This window comes from Ovis canadensis, chromosome 23 (genome assembly GCF_042477335.2).
Source record: "Ovis canadensis isolate MfBH-ARS-UI-01 breed Bighorn chromosome 23, ARS-UI_OviCan_v2, whole genome shotgun sequence".
In the NCBI taxonomy this organism is placed as follows: Eukaryota; Metazoa; Chordata; class Mammalia; order Artiodactyla; family Bovidae; genus Ovis; species Ovis canadensis.
In genome coordinates, this window is record NC_091267.1 from 67,158,278 (window position 1) to 67,173,959 (window position 15,682).

The 15,682-nt window shown below is 44.1% G+C and overlaps 1 protein-coding gene across 1 annotated transcript in view; it reads right to left on the bottom strand.

Moving 5' to 3' along the window:
• Positions 1-218: 218 nt before the first annotated feature.
• Positions 219-15,682, bottom strand: part of MBD2 (methyl-CpG binding domain protein 2) — a 67,596-nt gene continuing 52,132 nt past the window's right edge. Inside the window, exons 4-7 of the mRNA XM_069569224.1 lie at positions 9,700-9,790; positions 8,236-8,413; positions 3,322-3,460; positions 219-690 (exon numbers count right to left, since the gene is read on the bottom strand). Of these exons, the coding sequence (XP_069425325.1) occupies positions 3,334-3,460; positions 8,236-8,413; positions 9,700-9,790 (396 nt within the window). The 3' untranslated portion in view covers positions 219-690; positions 3,322-3,333. The remainder of the gene's footprint in view (positions 691-3,321; positions 3,461-8,235; positions 8,414-9,699; positions 9,791-15,682) is intronic.

The following is a 15,682-nucleotide window of genomic DNA, read 5'->3' on the forward strand; positions in this document are numbered from 1 at the left end:
AGGCAAGGGAAAATAAAAATTACCCATACTACATGACAACTGAGAATTCTGAGCACAATTCTCATGATATCCAGAGGCATATTGCAAATGTATGAACTATTTCCCACCACCTTCATTTCAAACCTAAGGCCCAGGGAAGACGGCTGATGTGTATCAGAAATCCTAAGAAGGGACTATGCATGGTGTGTGCTCCTTAACAGAAAGAATTCCAATCAGTCTGTGAATATAATCATTTATTTGTCTTTACAGTGATGACGGAAGAATGTACAGGTGTCCTCTTTCAATAAAGTATAAAAATCTGTTTATATACAGTGAAGTCACCATAAGCGCTCGTTGTGAAATTTATTTGGTACTCCTGATCTGTTCATATGAAAATTGGGGGGGGAACAAGTATTTCATGGAAGTGCTACATTTCCAGCAGCTTGCACCTGGCATCAAAAGCTCAGCTTCATTTTAAGGGTCCTGCTTGATATTACAAAAAAACTAATTTTAAGTCCTGGGACTCAAAATAAACATCATTTTTGAATAATAGATATATACATCAAAAATACATCTAAAAAGGCATTGGTTAGTGCTATTAAAAAGCTCTATGTGCTCAGGTACATTTTTTTCTTACAGGCAAAACCCAGTGGAAACGTTTTTGGTCAATTCTAGGAGTTTGCTCTTCGGGGAAAGTCGGTCGAAAGTTACCTGCAAGAAAACAAACAGACTTAAGTAATTCAATGATTTCACAGGTGAGGTCAGCAAAACTTGGAAAGCAGTGAGAGACCAGATTTCATGTAGAAAAGGATTTTTAAAGCCTTGATAGCACTTAGTTACAGCACTTTGTACATAAAAAGGACTCAACAGCTTTTTTAATTGTTTCAATTTTTTTAATTCTGAAAGAATCTTCATTTTCAAAGAAATCATATGGACCCCTTTGCTTATGAAAACGTTTTCTATCATTAAGTAAATCAGCATAAAATGGGAAATCACAGGGCAAACAAATGAAAAAAAAAATCATAGATATAGCCAAATCCAAACATATTGAGAAAATTTAGGAAGATTTCTACTTACAATGATTTATTTCACCATAATTTATTTTACTTCAGAGAATTTATAGGTAGAAACACAGTGAAGTCTTATTACTGCTTAACTTGGATGAATTATATTGTACAATTGTCAATTCAATTATTTATGTCTTTGATACTCAATTGTAGCTTTAAATCTTAACACTTTTTGTTTTTATAGTTATCTTCTTGCAATCACTCCTAAAATGTTCAGCAACCTGGGCCCTCTTCTTGAGTGTAAAATCTTAAGTAACACACCAAACCTCAACCTGTTATTGAGGGGGGTTGCGTGTGCATGCGTGCATGAGTGTGTGCATGCGTGCATGAGTGTGTGCATATGTGTGCATGTGTGCGTATGCATGCTGTGTGTGCCAGTGTGTGCGCGTGTGTGCGTATGTGTGTGTGTGCATGCGTGTGCACGTGTGTGGTAGTGGTGGTGTAGTCACAAGCTGTGTCCAACTCTTGTGACCCATGGACTTTGTATGTGGGTGTAAAACAAATAAAGGTTCATCCTGCTAAGAAGGACCATTAGAAAGACCAGCCCTGTCATAATCCAATGAACATACCTAAACAGAACTGCGAACTTGGCCATGCCCTACCTTTAGTCAAGCTAAGTCCTACCTATTCCACAGTTAATTATGAACCCCTAATTAAGTCATGTGGCCATGCTCTGGTTTATTGAACACTGTAGGTATATGTGGGGCTAAATTAGTGATTTAGGTAAATTTAGTTTTCATAATTAAGATGTTCTTCTAAATGTTCTATAACCCAAAAGTCTAATGGCCTGGTCTAATAATGCCATTCTCAAGTTTAATATACGATATATATAATACCAATTTCTCCCTACCCAACATGCCGAAGTGTTGGCTACTTTTTAGATATATATTAACACTTTAATCACTCGTTAATTAGTTTGTTTTCCACGTTAACCACCTTTGTGCCAAGCAATGAGCGATGCTGGCCTTTATGTGAGCCAAGTACCTAGTCCCTATAACACAAGGTTGCTTACATGAACCAGGGGGCTGCCTTGACGTCAACCTGCAAAGTAATCTGCAAAGCAGGCAAAGGTCTAGTAAAACCTCAACGACAGGACCCTTGATTTTTCCTACATTGTTTTAGGGGAAAAGTCTGGAAAACAATTAAAAGCTCTGAAGAAGAGGGCTTTCTTAGAATCGGTTCTCAGATTTCCGCACTGCGCTGAAGTCTTTGGACCAAAAAAATACACTTTCAGACCCCCTGAGAGACTTTACACATATGAAGTGTGCTCATCACAGTCCAGAAAACACACCCGTGTTGGAACGGCAGACAAGATTCAGCGTCAACACAGCATCTTCCTGTCCTCGATATGGAAACCAAAAGAAAGCTACTTAAAATAGCACCAAACTGGATTTAAATGGTTCTGCACAGTCAGGAGACTGTGCGGCCAGAGGTCGCTGCTGCCGCTGACCATGTTAATGTAAAAAGCTGTAAATATTACCTGATTTCTGTGCCACTGTGGCATAAGCCACTCTGAATTAAGACAAAAGCACTGATGGGAAGGCAAAACTGAGTGAAGCAGGAACTCCTCCTCCCAGCATGTGACACCTCCTGTCTGCCCCTGTACCAGACAGGACCCCTTCCCACCCACCCAGCGGGCTCCCGTATAAGACCTGGGCTCAGTCATCTGTCCCACTCTCCCACCCTCCTATCAGTCAGCCACCCGGTCAAATCGATTCTACCGCAAAATAAATCTCAGGCTGGGTTTTCCATTTCTCTCTGCATCCACGACACCAAGACCCTCATGAAGCCACTGTCACCTCTTGCTAAGCTGCAGCAGACTCCTACCTTGGTCTCCCTGCATCAAGTCTGTGCTAGAGAGAGCAGAAAAGGAGGGGAAAGGGAGGGGTTTTTGCCTACTCTGTGACCATACTTTTATGTAGGTGACAACAGACCCCTTTACCCCAGAAAGAGACCGTGGCGGAGGCGACGGCTGCCTTGCCTCCTGCCACGCCTCTCTCCCTGGCAGAGTCCTTTCCTCCCTCCTCCGCTTTGCTCCAGTGACACCTTGGAGCCCAGATCCCTCGCCAGCAGCCACAGGGGTGTGAACATTTTCACATCATGAGAAGAAAAGGATGCACTCTGCTATGGTCCTTAAACACAAAGGGGGCCCAACAACGGCATGCACATAGGGTGCGCAGTGCAGAAGGCTTCGCAGGCGCCGCTGAAGCTGGCTGCAGGGCATGAGCAAGGGAATAAAAGCCCCGAGTTTCCAGGCGTCCCGGCGCTGCTTTACCTGATGCCAATCTTAGGCGTCATCTCCACTGTCCATTTCGAGGTCCATGGCCTCCGCGTCAGCAGCTCGCGACAAGATGTCTGCCATCAGTGCCTCCTCCAATTTCTTACGTACTTGCTGAACTCGCTCTTCCTGTTTCCTTTGTAAAAACAGAGTAAAAAGACACCAACAATTTGGCCGGTGTTGGAACAACGATGCTGCCAACGACGTGGTTTATCTTTACTCCAAAGTCAGGAAAATTCCTCAGGAACACACACTTCCTTCTCCTTAGACTGTGCAAAAGCGACCTCTAACCCTCACAAAAACCCGGTCTCATGGAAGATGAGCTTTGCCCCAAAAGGGGGACATTCGGACAGGCAGGGAAACCCTCATCTCATAGAGAATTCCGGCAGGAGGAGGTTTATTTCAGGGACCTTTTCTTCAACTTCAAAAACTTCAAGTACATGAAGGTTCAGGGTTATTCCTATAAGGGATAATGTGAAATAAAAGTGGGAAGTGATATCGGAAAATAGGAAAGAAAAGCGATGTGCTGGGTGAAGCACCGAGAAAGACGGAGGAGGTGGAGGTGAGATGGGCCGGTTCAGCCGCCGCCTCTGACAGCATCAGGGAGGGGAGTCGGAGCTCTCCCCAGGGTCCGCAGCCTGCTGACCGCGGGCCGTCACGACGGAGCCAAGAGCACACGACCCTGCACACGGAGGGCAGAGGAGGAGCGGACCCTTGAGCTGAGCTGAGCCGAGTAAGTGAAGAACATGCAAGGTTCTCTGGGTCCTGGGGACTCTCAAGGAACCTCCAAAGTGAGTCAAAAACACCAAGTCACACAAAAGAGGCAGAACCGTGACATGAAAAATGGAGCGCACCACTGGTACCACATGTCATCCTTAAAAAGCAGGAAAAAAAATGGAGAACAGCTCCCTGACAGGGCGAGAGAGAGATTCCTAAAACAGTTCCAGCAAACCAAGACGGCAAATAGAAATTCGCCTCCAGACCCAGTGGGGAGGCAATGGTTGAAGAAACAGGAGAGAAGGGACAAGCGTGGAAGTAAAAGGCTTAGAAAAGAAGCAAGAAAGGAACAGAGGCGAAGGCCCAGGTGGGAGGGCGAGCCTTGACTACAAACAGGACGAGCCGCCTCCAGAGGCCGCAGGAAAGGTGCTGGGATGGATACAGACTGGAGGGGGAGCAGCCCCGGGACGAGGAAGAAATGCAGCGAGGGATCCTGAGGGCTCTGCTGAAGGAAGAAGCACCAGTTTCTCCATCCATCGTTGAAGAAGACAAACCACGGCACTGCCCCAAACCGGGGCAAGCAGAAGGCCAGAGGGGCGATGTTCCAGAAGACTCCACTAAGATGCCCTGGGCATTCGCCCCTTGGGTCCTCAACCAGCTGTGAAGTCACGTTTGCTACAGTCTAGTCCCCACTTCTCTTTATCTCATTAGTCTATGTCCAAGGTAAGCGAAATTAACATATGTTGTGTAACCACAAAAACTTTAGATGTCATTTTTACCAAACCATAAAAACATCACAAAGAGATAAAGGTTTAGACTTCCACCTTTTTAATGAATTTTTGAAAAGAGGGGAGCAGCCACTGAGTCAGGCTCTGTAGCCTCGATCATATTCACAGAAATTAGAGCTGAACAGATTTTTTTTTTCTTTTTTAGAGATGTTTTGATCCCTGGTGGTTCAGATGGTAAAGAATCTGCCTACAATGCAAGAGACTCATATTCGATCCCTGGGTTGGGAAGATGCCCTGGAGAAGGGAACAGGTACCCACTCCAGGATTCTTACCTGGAAAATTACATGGACAGAGGAGCCTGACCAGTTATAGTCCATGGGGTCGCGAAGAGTTGGACACAATTGAGCATCTACCACTTTCGTTTTTAAAGTCTTTATTGCAAGTATTACAATACTGTTTCTGTCCTATGTTTTGGCCCTGAGGCATGTGGGATCTCAGCTCTTGGACTAGGGATCAAACCCGCACTCCTTGCGTTGGAAGGTGAAGACATAACCACTGCATTGCCAGGGAAGTCCCTGGAGTTGAACAGATTTTCACACAGTGGAGCAGAGTCATGAAAAACAGGATGTTTATTTCTTACAGTTAGTCTTACGTCTGGCTCAGTAACTCCAGGCTTATGCTAAATGGTCATGGGCAGTCTCTCATGCCTCATAACAGAGTGTCTGCACAGTTCCCCTAGCGTCGCCCCATCAGGAAGACGAAGGAAATGGGAGGAACAGCGCTTTTGGTTGGAGAAGCGTATCTGAAACTCTGACACTGGCCACCGCTCCTCTGCTGTCTTGAGCGCTGCTTCCCACATTTATGAAAACCGAAAGTAAAGCCTCTGCCGGATGTGGCAAGCAGCATTCTAACACAGCCCCAGGATGTCCCCATGGGCCCTTGGTCACATCCCAGGCAGAATTCTCTCCCCTTAATGGCAGGAAGGACTCAGGAACACGTGATGGGATGTCATTCTATGATCAGGTTACTAATAGCTGACCCTGAGTTAACTGAAAGAGATTATCATAGAGGGCCTGACCTAATAAGAAAGAAGAGGCTTTAAAAGGGGCTGGGCCCTTCTAGAAAGCAGCAGGAGAGGGAATGTGAAGGGAGCCACGGGGCAAGGAGCTGCTGGCAGGTTCAAACTGCGACTGAGAACAGCCCGATCCCACAGCCAACAAGGGAAGAGGGGCTTCATCCCCACTAGAAAGACACGAACTCTGCAACAAGCTTAGGAGGAGCCCAGGCTCCAGAAGGCCACACAGTTCTACAGACACTCAGATTTCAGCTGTGTAAGACCCGGGGCAGGGAGTCCAGTCATGGCCGCCCGGACTTCCGACCTACAGAACTGAGAGCTACAAACAGCTATTGCTTTAAACGGCGAGGTTTGTGAGAACTTATCACTGGGTATCAGAAAACAAATACGCCCGTGAAGGAAAATAGTTATCACGGTGGCTGAAAAAAAAAAACATGTGCTCAATGTTGAGATCCTTAGTTGAAGGTTTAACACAAACACATTACTGGAGACACAACTGGAGAAAAGGTGATGATTCCATCTGCGGCCGTTTATTTTGAATATGTACTAACTGGAGAAGAAATGTTTGGCTTGATGATTTCTGTTATGACAATGCGATCAAATGGACAATCCGTCAGATGAGTTTACCCTAAAAGAAAAGCATCCAGATCTGGCTTGGCTGGAGAAGTATACCCGAAAATCTGACACGGGCCACCGCATCTCTTGTCTTGAGAGAGGCTTCCCAAATTTATGAAAACAGGGAAAAGCCTCTGCCGGATGTGGTAAGCAGGATTCTAACACAGCCCCAATATGTCCCCATGGGCCCCTGTCATCAGAGGACCTCAGTCAACACCCACAGGGACCTAGCAGGACCCGGGCTGATGAACTGAGTACTCATTCCAGGAAGAGGGGAGCTAGCCTTCTGAGTAATTTCCTTCCTCAAGGGTAGGAACAGTCCAAAGAGCAAGCTGAATCCTTTCCTTGATTTCACACTTAAAAATAATAATAACACTGATCATAAATTCTACATCATCAAGGCATCCGAATGCAACTGTGAACCGCTCTACATCTTTGCAAAAGGAACTACTTTAAAATCCAGGAAAGGCTTTCCAATTATAAACCTGGCTAGACGCAGGCATTTAACAAACAGTCTCATACCAACTTTCATGGAATTAGAAAAAAAAACAAAAAACAAAAAAAGAAATGTAATACATATCTTTTTTAATTCAAAAGTGTCATCTGCTGGCTTGGTCTAAGAATAGTAAAGCTTTTGGGTTTACATTCAGAGGACAGAAATAATGAAGTATACATCCTCTCCTATTCTTAAAGGAAATACAGTATAGTACACAGTCATTCTGGCACCGTGGTAGAGACCCACTTGCAGTGCAGGAGACAGCCTGCAATGCAGGGGACATGGGTTTGATCCCGGGGTTGGAATGATCCCCTGGAGAAGGACGTGGTAACCCACTCCAGTATTCTTGCCTGGAGAATCCCATGGACAGAGGAGCCTGGCCAGCTACAGTCCATGGGGTCACAAGAGCTGGACACAACTTAGCGACTAAACCACCACCACAATACAATCATTCTAAAGAATAATACTGAAATCCATAAATCCCATGTAAGAATTTCTTTGTGGTTTTAGTATCTGGAATAGTTTTGTTTCTCCTGAGCAATGGCTTGCTTATACTCCTTGGGCATTATCTGAGAGATACGGTTTCCCTTCATAATCTGCTGCTATAAACCTAATTTGTGGCCCAGCAGCAGAAAGAGTAAAAGATGTTAATGGATGAAGCTTGCGTCTGCTTCTCATTCTCGGCTCTGTTCTACATAATAGCTTTACCTTTTTCTTTGTCTTTCCTCTCATTTGCTTCTCATCTGGCTTCACTCAATGTATATAATGTGTGCCTCACTATGCATGTGTGTGCGTGTCTCTTCAGAGCCACCGTAAACCTTTACTTGAAACAAAGTTAAGTAGAGATAAACAAATCTCTAAATTGAGTTTATGTGAGATCAATAAAATCAAGGTAAGTAAATTGAATTCTGAAAACACAACTGAACTCAAAGCAGCACAGCAATGATCTGCTACTGCAGACAGCAATCAGAACAGGCGTAACTGAATGCACGGACTCTTCAGAGCAGAAAGGCAGAACCCCTGATTGCATGAGAGACCGCAAAAACCATGTGGAGAGAGTATGACTGCTCCGTCCTTCGGGGATGATCAGGATGATACACCTTATACAATGCTACTTTTTTCAAGCATGCATTTGTTTTAAACATCCTATAGCATCTGTTTTACACCAGCTTTGTAAAGAAGGTTCATCACTCACTAGGACGTGTCACTGAACCTAACAAGCAATAAACAAAGCATCAAGTGTAAAAGACAAGTTTTTTGAAGGCATGCTCTGCTCTCACCTAATGTCTTCATCTGTGACAATGAAAGCCTTGCAGAGGGGTTGAGATGTGTTCAGCCACACAGCGGGGTTCTTTTCCACAGCAGCAGAGACTTGCCCTGTGATGGGTGCAGAGCTTGTGTGCAAAGCACTGGCGACAGCAGATAAAAGGGTCTCATCGTTACTACCCGGACCAACTCCTGCAATTAGAAACACGCATCAGTTCCAGGATGTTTCTAGCTGTGCTGAGCAAACCTTGTGGAGCCTAAAACAACTGATTATCTTTATATTCATCTGAGATCAGCTATTTAAAACTGACACAAACCAAAGCAGCAAAAGGTAACAGCACATTTACTCAGTTATCAACAATAAAGAATTACCATTAAGGAAACAGTAACCCAATACTTGAGTATTTTAATAAAACTTTATCAGAATTTAAAAATACATTTCCAAGGTATTAAACTTCTTAAAAAGTTGGCTACATTTCCTCATGCAAGGTCAATTATTTTTAATGATCTAAGTCCCTTCTAAAGTCATCTTACATTCAAATATCCCTATTAATGTGTCCCTAGGGTCCTGGAATCGTTTCCCCTGTAGCTTGCCATGTCTCAACACTTCTTTCTTGTGCAGGGATTTCAAAGGAAAAGCCAATGCAAGTAGGCTGTACCTACACCTTTAACAGCTTTTCAACTAACAAAATATCCACATGAATAGGATTAATCACTGTACATCCTGACTGCACATTAGGAGACTGGAACCACGGCTACATTTAAGTGCACTGCTTATAATCCTAAACGTGTTAGACCAGTTAAAGCAATAATTTCCAAGAGCACAGAGGGATGAGACACTACTCTAACCATGAATTATGAGGATTTTTGAGCAACCCGCAATGTATCAAGATTCGGAAGCCAAAGTTGTAACACTCGAAAACTAATGCTTCTCTAAAACTTGGAGTGAGCGTGTGACACCACGAGGCAGGCCAGCAGCTGAGCTCTCCACCCCGGACCCCGCTCGCTCCTGTTACTGGACCCATGGGCATCTGAGGCTTGCAGCAGCAGGTCGCAGAGGGAGAGACAGGATTAGAGATGCTGGCTGTACTTTTGATACAAGGAAGGGAGAAAAAAGCAAGTGCTGGGGCCCGGTGCGGCTTCGAGCAGGAAGCTGGGGACGGTCTGCCACTTAGGCTGCATTTGGGTCTAAACACGTAACATGGATTAATTTACATGACGAGCCTAATTAACCTCAAGCCAAAAGGTACACGCAGAAAAAAATACTTAGGTAAGACACCGCCCAGAAGCGTTCTGCAACCTACAAAGCGTTTCAGGCACACTGCCTCTGGGTTTACTAAAACCCAAGGGGAGCATCACCCAGTGAGGCAAACGGTCCCCACAGCAAAGACCTGCGACCCTCATCACATCTGCCTCCACTGCCTCCGACACAGAGCCTGGCACACAGCAGGGACTGCTCAACTGAACTCGGAGAATACCTTGAAGACCTTTAGGGAGTTCCATGGTTTTTATAATTTGTTCTGTTACATCTGATGCACTAAGTCCTTGTAGCCTCTTCTCCCAGAAAAGCTGTAAGGCAAAACATCACTGTTAATAGATACATTCTCGGGGCAAGAAAGTAGCGCATCGATGCTGCTGAATAATGAAATTGAAATTGTATCAGTAGTTCCCTAACGTCCCCATTTTTTTTTTCCCCTTACAAAAAGCTAAATGATACTTCAAACATGACTTCAACGCATCATAATTCTTTCAAGTTATATGACTCAAAAACCTTTGCTTTGTCATTCTAGGCAGACTATTCACTCGTTACACCTGGTAGATTGTTATGTGCTATGCACGAGATACAGTCCTAAGTAGATAACAGTCCTTTGGAAGATATAAGGTATCTTCCAAAGAGTATTAACTTGAGTTCTTCAAAGTTTCATCTGGCATGAAAATTTAATGTTACAATTTATCAGGAAAAGGAAAAACTGTATTATGTAATACCTCCTTATCCAAGAGCATTAGGGAAAGAATTTCTCCACCTATGTGATTTTTCTAAGACACAGAAGTTTAGCCCTTTGGCCTACTTTAAGGGGAACAAATGCCATTTTTTAAGGAAACTTTTCTAAAATGTTTTGCATACTTCCCTGCTTTTTAAACAGGATGCCACATTCCTGAGTGCCTCTCCTTCCGTGGTACAGAGCCTGGGTCTCCTCAGTCACTAGGTGGCCCCAGGGCATCATTCCAGTATCAGTGAGCACGCTGAAGACTCTTCCCTACCCCATGGGTCTAGCGAGATATGCAACTGCTTATTCATACACTGAACAGTCCAGGACAGTTCTGCTGCCTGATTTTAAATCCTTTCTACACTTAATTCTCTCTCCTAGTCGGCTACTGTGTGCGTGCTTGCTAAATTGCTTCAGCTGTGTCCTTCACTTTGCAACCCTATGGACTGTAGCTTGCCAGGCTCCTCTGTCCATGGGTCTCTCTAGGCAAGAATACTGGAGAGGGTTGCCATGCCCTTCTCCAGGGAATCTTCCCAACCCAGGGATAGAACTTATGTCTCTTATGTCTCCTGAACTGGCAGACGAACTCTTTACTGGGAAAGCCCAGCTGGGTATTACTTGTCATTAATGTCATTCATCCACATGAATGTATTTACTGAACTCCTACGATGTGCTGTGCTTGGCCCGTGAACGCAACAGTAGATAAGATAGAGAGTGTCTTTGTCCTCAAGCCTCATCTCTTTTCTACTCTGTTTCATATTTACTGCAGTCCAAAAAGCAGATAAAAGAATTCCTTAGAAATTTGATAAATCTGTCTTTAATCCTGGATACCCAGGGGCCTGTCATATAGTAAATATTGAAAAAATATTTGTGTGAATGACTGCTGTAGGAATAAACGGACTCAGAATCAGGATCCTGAGGGACACATGCACCCAAGTTGAAACCCCAGCTACAGACATGACCTTGGACAAGTTCTATAACCTCAGATGTTCAATGTCCTCTGTGAACATGACTGTGGAGATTAAATAAAGCAATATATACAAACACCTATCACACAGTAGGCATAAGGTTTACTGTTTACTTTTAACAGATTTTTGAGCACTCTGAGGGCTTCCAAGCTTATGTTCTAACTTCTGAATACATGACAAGCGTCAAATAACATCTTTCTGGACAAATGAGAAGATACAGTAAAATAATTCTATTTATGGCAGAACAGTAATAGCTTAGATTATATAATAACCACAGGGCTAGCACCAAGAGTAACTTCTTTACTGTCCTTTTAAGACCTTTAGTATATGCTAACATCTCCATATACCTCCATATAAACTGTATCAGCAGCAGAATATGTAGTCAACACGTATGAGGACATGAATACATTAACCATGAACCATCATGAGGAAGAAGTAGTTAGTTCTTCTAAGTAATAGCCAAGGAACATGATGAATGTCCTAGGAAAGTCTGCCTGCTTTTCTGGGGAAATCACAGTCACCTATGCTTTGAATATCACAACTATAGGGGAAAAAAAGCCAACAAAAATTAAAATGCAGTTAATTCCTAATGAAAAAGTGAAGAGAGGAGTCAGTGAATATGAGATTAGTGTTTTAGATTATATAATTTTATAATTATATAAATTATAATTTAAAAATTATATATATAACTTAGTTTGTAAAATAAATCAACACTACCAAAAACATTATGAAAACTACATACAGAGATGATTACTAATAAATTATATCTAAAAAATCCCAATTCTAGATATCAAAAGTTAAATTTTTTACCTTCTATAATGGAAAACACAAATTTAGAATGAAATACTTTGCAAAATAAATATTGGCTTGAGAAACAAGTATACAGCTCTAGATTACAAGTTCTGGTACCATCAGACAGCCCTCAACAAAATCTGAAGTTGAACCTGACAGGTTGATGACCTCTCTGTAAATGAAAATGGAGGCACATGTATTTCTGAATGTGTAAGTGTGTATATGTGTGTGTCTTTCTTCCATCCCCTACTCTCTGGGAAGTGGGAAAGGTCAGAGCAGGAAACGAGGTTAGTTTGAGACAAGAAAACATTTAACGGCCGAGGTCGCCACTGCCCTCCTCCCCATCCTCCCCGCCTGGCATTCAGCGCTAACGTGCCCAGCCAGGGGAGCTGCGCGTCTGTTCATGTAACCCACCTTCTCCACACCCATCTTCTCAGGTCCCTATTTGCTCTGTTCTGGAAAGAAGGGGTTCTTCGCACTTTAAAATATGTATAGAACTTATATCAAGCGGGCATTATGCCAAGTGAAGGAAGCCAGTCTTTTACATACTGTAGGAATGAATTTGTATGAAAAAGAAGAAAACTATAAGGGTGGTTGCCAGAAGTCAGGGGTGGAGGGAAGATACCACTGCAAGGGGTCAGCACAAGGGGATTCCTTGGGGGTGCTGGAACTGTACTTTATCTTTTTTTCCCATAAATACAAACTTTATCCAGCTGATATAATTAGCATTTTCTTTGTTTTTCCAAGCAAACTGGTCAAAGACGATCAGTTTGTACTATCTCCGTTCTCCCAGGCCCATTTCAACTTTATTATCCTACCCCCTATTCCATGGATTTCCATCACATTTACTCTAAAGGTTAGTCAGCTCCTCTCACCAAATGCAGTGACCTTTCCTGACTGGTCACTTTGGAGCCGTGAATGTACTGGAGGGGTTCAGGGAAAGGGGGGGTCTTCCTCTGCCTGACATTAGGCTCTCAGACCTCCTTGTTTCTGTATTCCGTGGGATTACTAGGCGACTAACTGTGGGCATCTGGAGTTCTTCCTATTGCATTAACATTAGAAATTGAGACAGAAATATGGAAAAGATGAGGCTCCCTACATTTGAAAGGAGTCCTCCGTCCAGGACAGTTGTCTTGTGCACCATACTTTCATGAATGCTGTTACTTTCATAAATCCTAACCGAGCCGACGAAAATCTGATTTCACCAGCCATATCCCATGATTTTCTCAGCTTCACTTTGCTGCCTGGTATGAGGTCAAATAATCAACGTAACTTAGGGATCAGTGATCTAATACTTGGAGAAACTCTTTAATGTGCTCTCACTCTAAGTTAGTACATCCCTCCCTACTCCCCGCTGATCAGGCCCTTCTCTGATATCACCCTGCAGTAGAAAAGAGAACTGGAGAGCTCCCACATGTACTTTCTAGGGCCAATGGTCTGGTCAACGCCCAATCCAGCCAACCAGTTGATGGAGAAGCATAGGACAGGATTAACAGTCACACAAAACCAAAAAAGTATCTAAAATGTCACTGACAGGGACAGTCCAGCTTTGAAGAAACCATCTTACTAGAAAGTGGAGTTCATCTCCACACCTTTGCTCCTCATATGACTGTAAGTAAGTGAAGTCGCTCAGTCGTGTCCGACTCTTTGCGACCCCATGGACAGTAGCCTGTACCAGGCTCCTCCATCCATGGGATTTTCTAGACGAGAGTAGTGGAGTGGGTTGCCATTTCCTTCTCCAGGGAATCTTCCCGACCCAGGGATCAAACCCAGGTCTCCCACATTGTAGACAGACGCTTTACCATCTGAGCCACCAGGGGAAGTCCCACATGACTGTAGGAAGTACCTCTATGACATCGCTGGAAACAACTGCTCTACTTTATCTAAGGGCCCCAGAGGACAAGCGTGATGGCGGATGGTGAAAGCTGCTGCTTTGGTAAATGATCAAATCTGTTTCCTGAAAGGACAATCAACCCAGAATACAACTACACCATTTTCTTTTCTTAATGGCTGCATGTTGGACAAATCCCTTACAAGTGATATCCAAGATGAAAATGAGGAGGACACAGGGATCTCAAACAACTCATCACTACACACACATACACATACCCCCCACACACACCCACCCACCCCTGTTCTGATGGGCTGGGAACTAAGGCTGATCGTGTTTATTCAGACCATCCTCCACCACCCTGAGCTTAATAATACATACTCTGAAGGAATCTGTGCTCTTGGGAGGATGTCAGAACAGAATGGTTTACCAGGAAAAAGTAAGTAGAGAATCGATCCAAATTCAGCAGATGTTCTTTTAGTGCCCATTAGATACAAAGCATTTTGCTGGGGATGGTTATTAGGATAGCCGGCAATCACTGCCCACTAGCTGCTTACTGTTTGGTGAAACTGTTTTCTAGTAAAACTCTAGAAGGGAGACTGTGTTAACCGCAATAATGAAGATACAATATTAACTTGAATTTGGGAGAATCTGGGAAGGCTTTTAGGACGAGGCAGCTCTGAAAAAATGTGTTAAGAATTCTGTAGAAGAGGAAAGACTTCTCCAAGCCAAGGAAATAGCTTAAGCAAAGGCAAGGTTAGACAGAGAGTGTGGGTCAGTATTTCTAGATGATTTTTACACGTAAGAATAACCAGGGTGGCTTACTGTACAGGCATGTTCTGAGACCTCAGCCCTAAAGATTCCATTCAGTAGGTCTGGGGTTGGAGAGCTGGTTTTATGTTATTCTACAAGCGTCTTAGGTACCTCTGAGGGACGCGGGGGATCTCGATCTGAGAAAGGCTGGTCTGGTCTGCGCTGAGAGCACAGCAGTGCACACACGAGGCTGTGTACCCCAATCACCGAGATCTCCGAGTTATTCCTGATTCTGCTAGACAGAGGAGGCAATGGCAACCCACTCCAGTACTCTTGCCTAGAGAATCCCTTGGACAGAGGAGCCTGGTGGGCTGCTGTCCATGGGGTTGCACAGAGTCGGACACGACAGGCGCAACTCAGCATGCAACATGCTAGATGATTAAACGACGTATCACGCTGTCCCCTTCTCGCAGAGGACTGGAGGCAGACACTCGCTTTTCTGTTTTTCATTGCAGAAGGATGTGTCAAAGCATATTTAAGAGTATTCCAAACTGTTCAGGGGTAAGCAGAGAAAGGGCTCGCCCAAAGATCTGTTTGTGCCCAGGCACATTCTCCTGGCGGAATAAGAGGAGGAGGACGACTCCCGCTTACCCATCGAGCCCTTCCCTTCAGCCTGGCACTGTGCTCAGGGCTCCACATACAGAATTCGGTTAGTCTTTCCTACACTGTTTCAAAGAAGACATTATCAGTACCCCCTGGCAGTAACTCATCAAAGGGGCATGACTAGTCAGGGGTGCAGCCGGAATTAAAAGCCAGGTCAGTGATTAGACAGTCCTCCGCTCAACAAGTGAAAGCTCTAGGAGAGTATTTACACGCATGCCTCTGTGTTTAACAAGCCCGAGACCCTTCTGGTCAGGAAATCAAAGGCAGACAAAAATCAGCAACTGCTGAGAAAGTTATCAGGCTGCTTTTAATCCATTTACCTACGAAGTGATACTGCGTTAACTGTGCATTGTAGGCGATCCGTGCCAGTGCCACGCTCTTCTTCACGCAGAATTAAGAAGCCCGTCTGTGTGATGTATTTAGGCTAAAGCTGGCACAGACTTTTATGACAATCTCAAGAGAGACG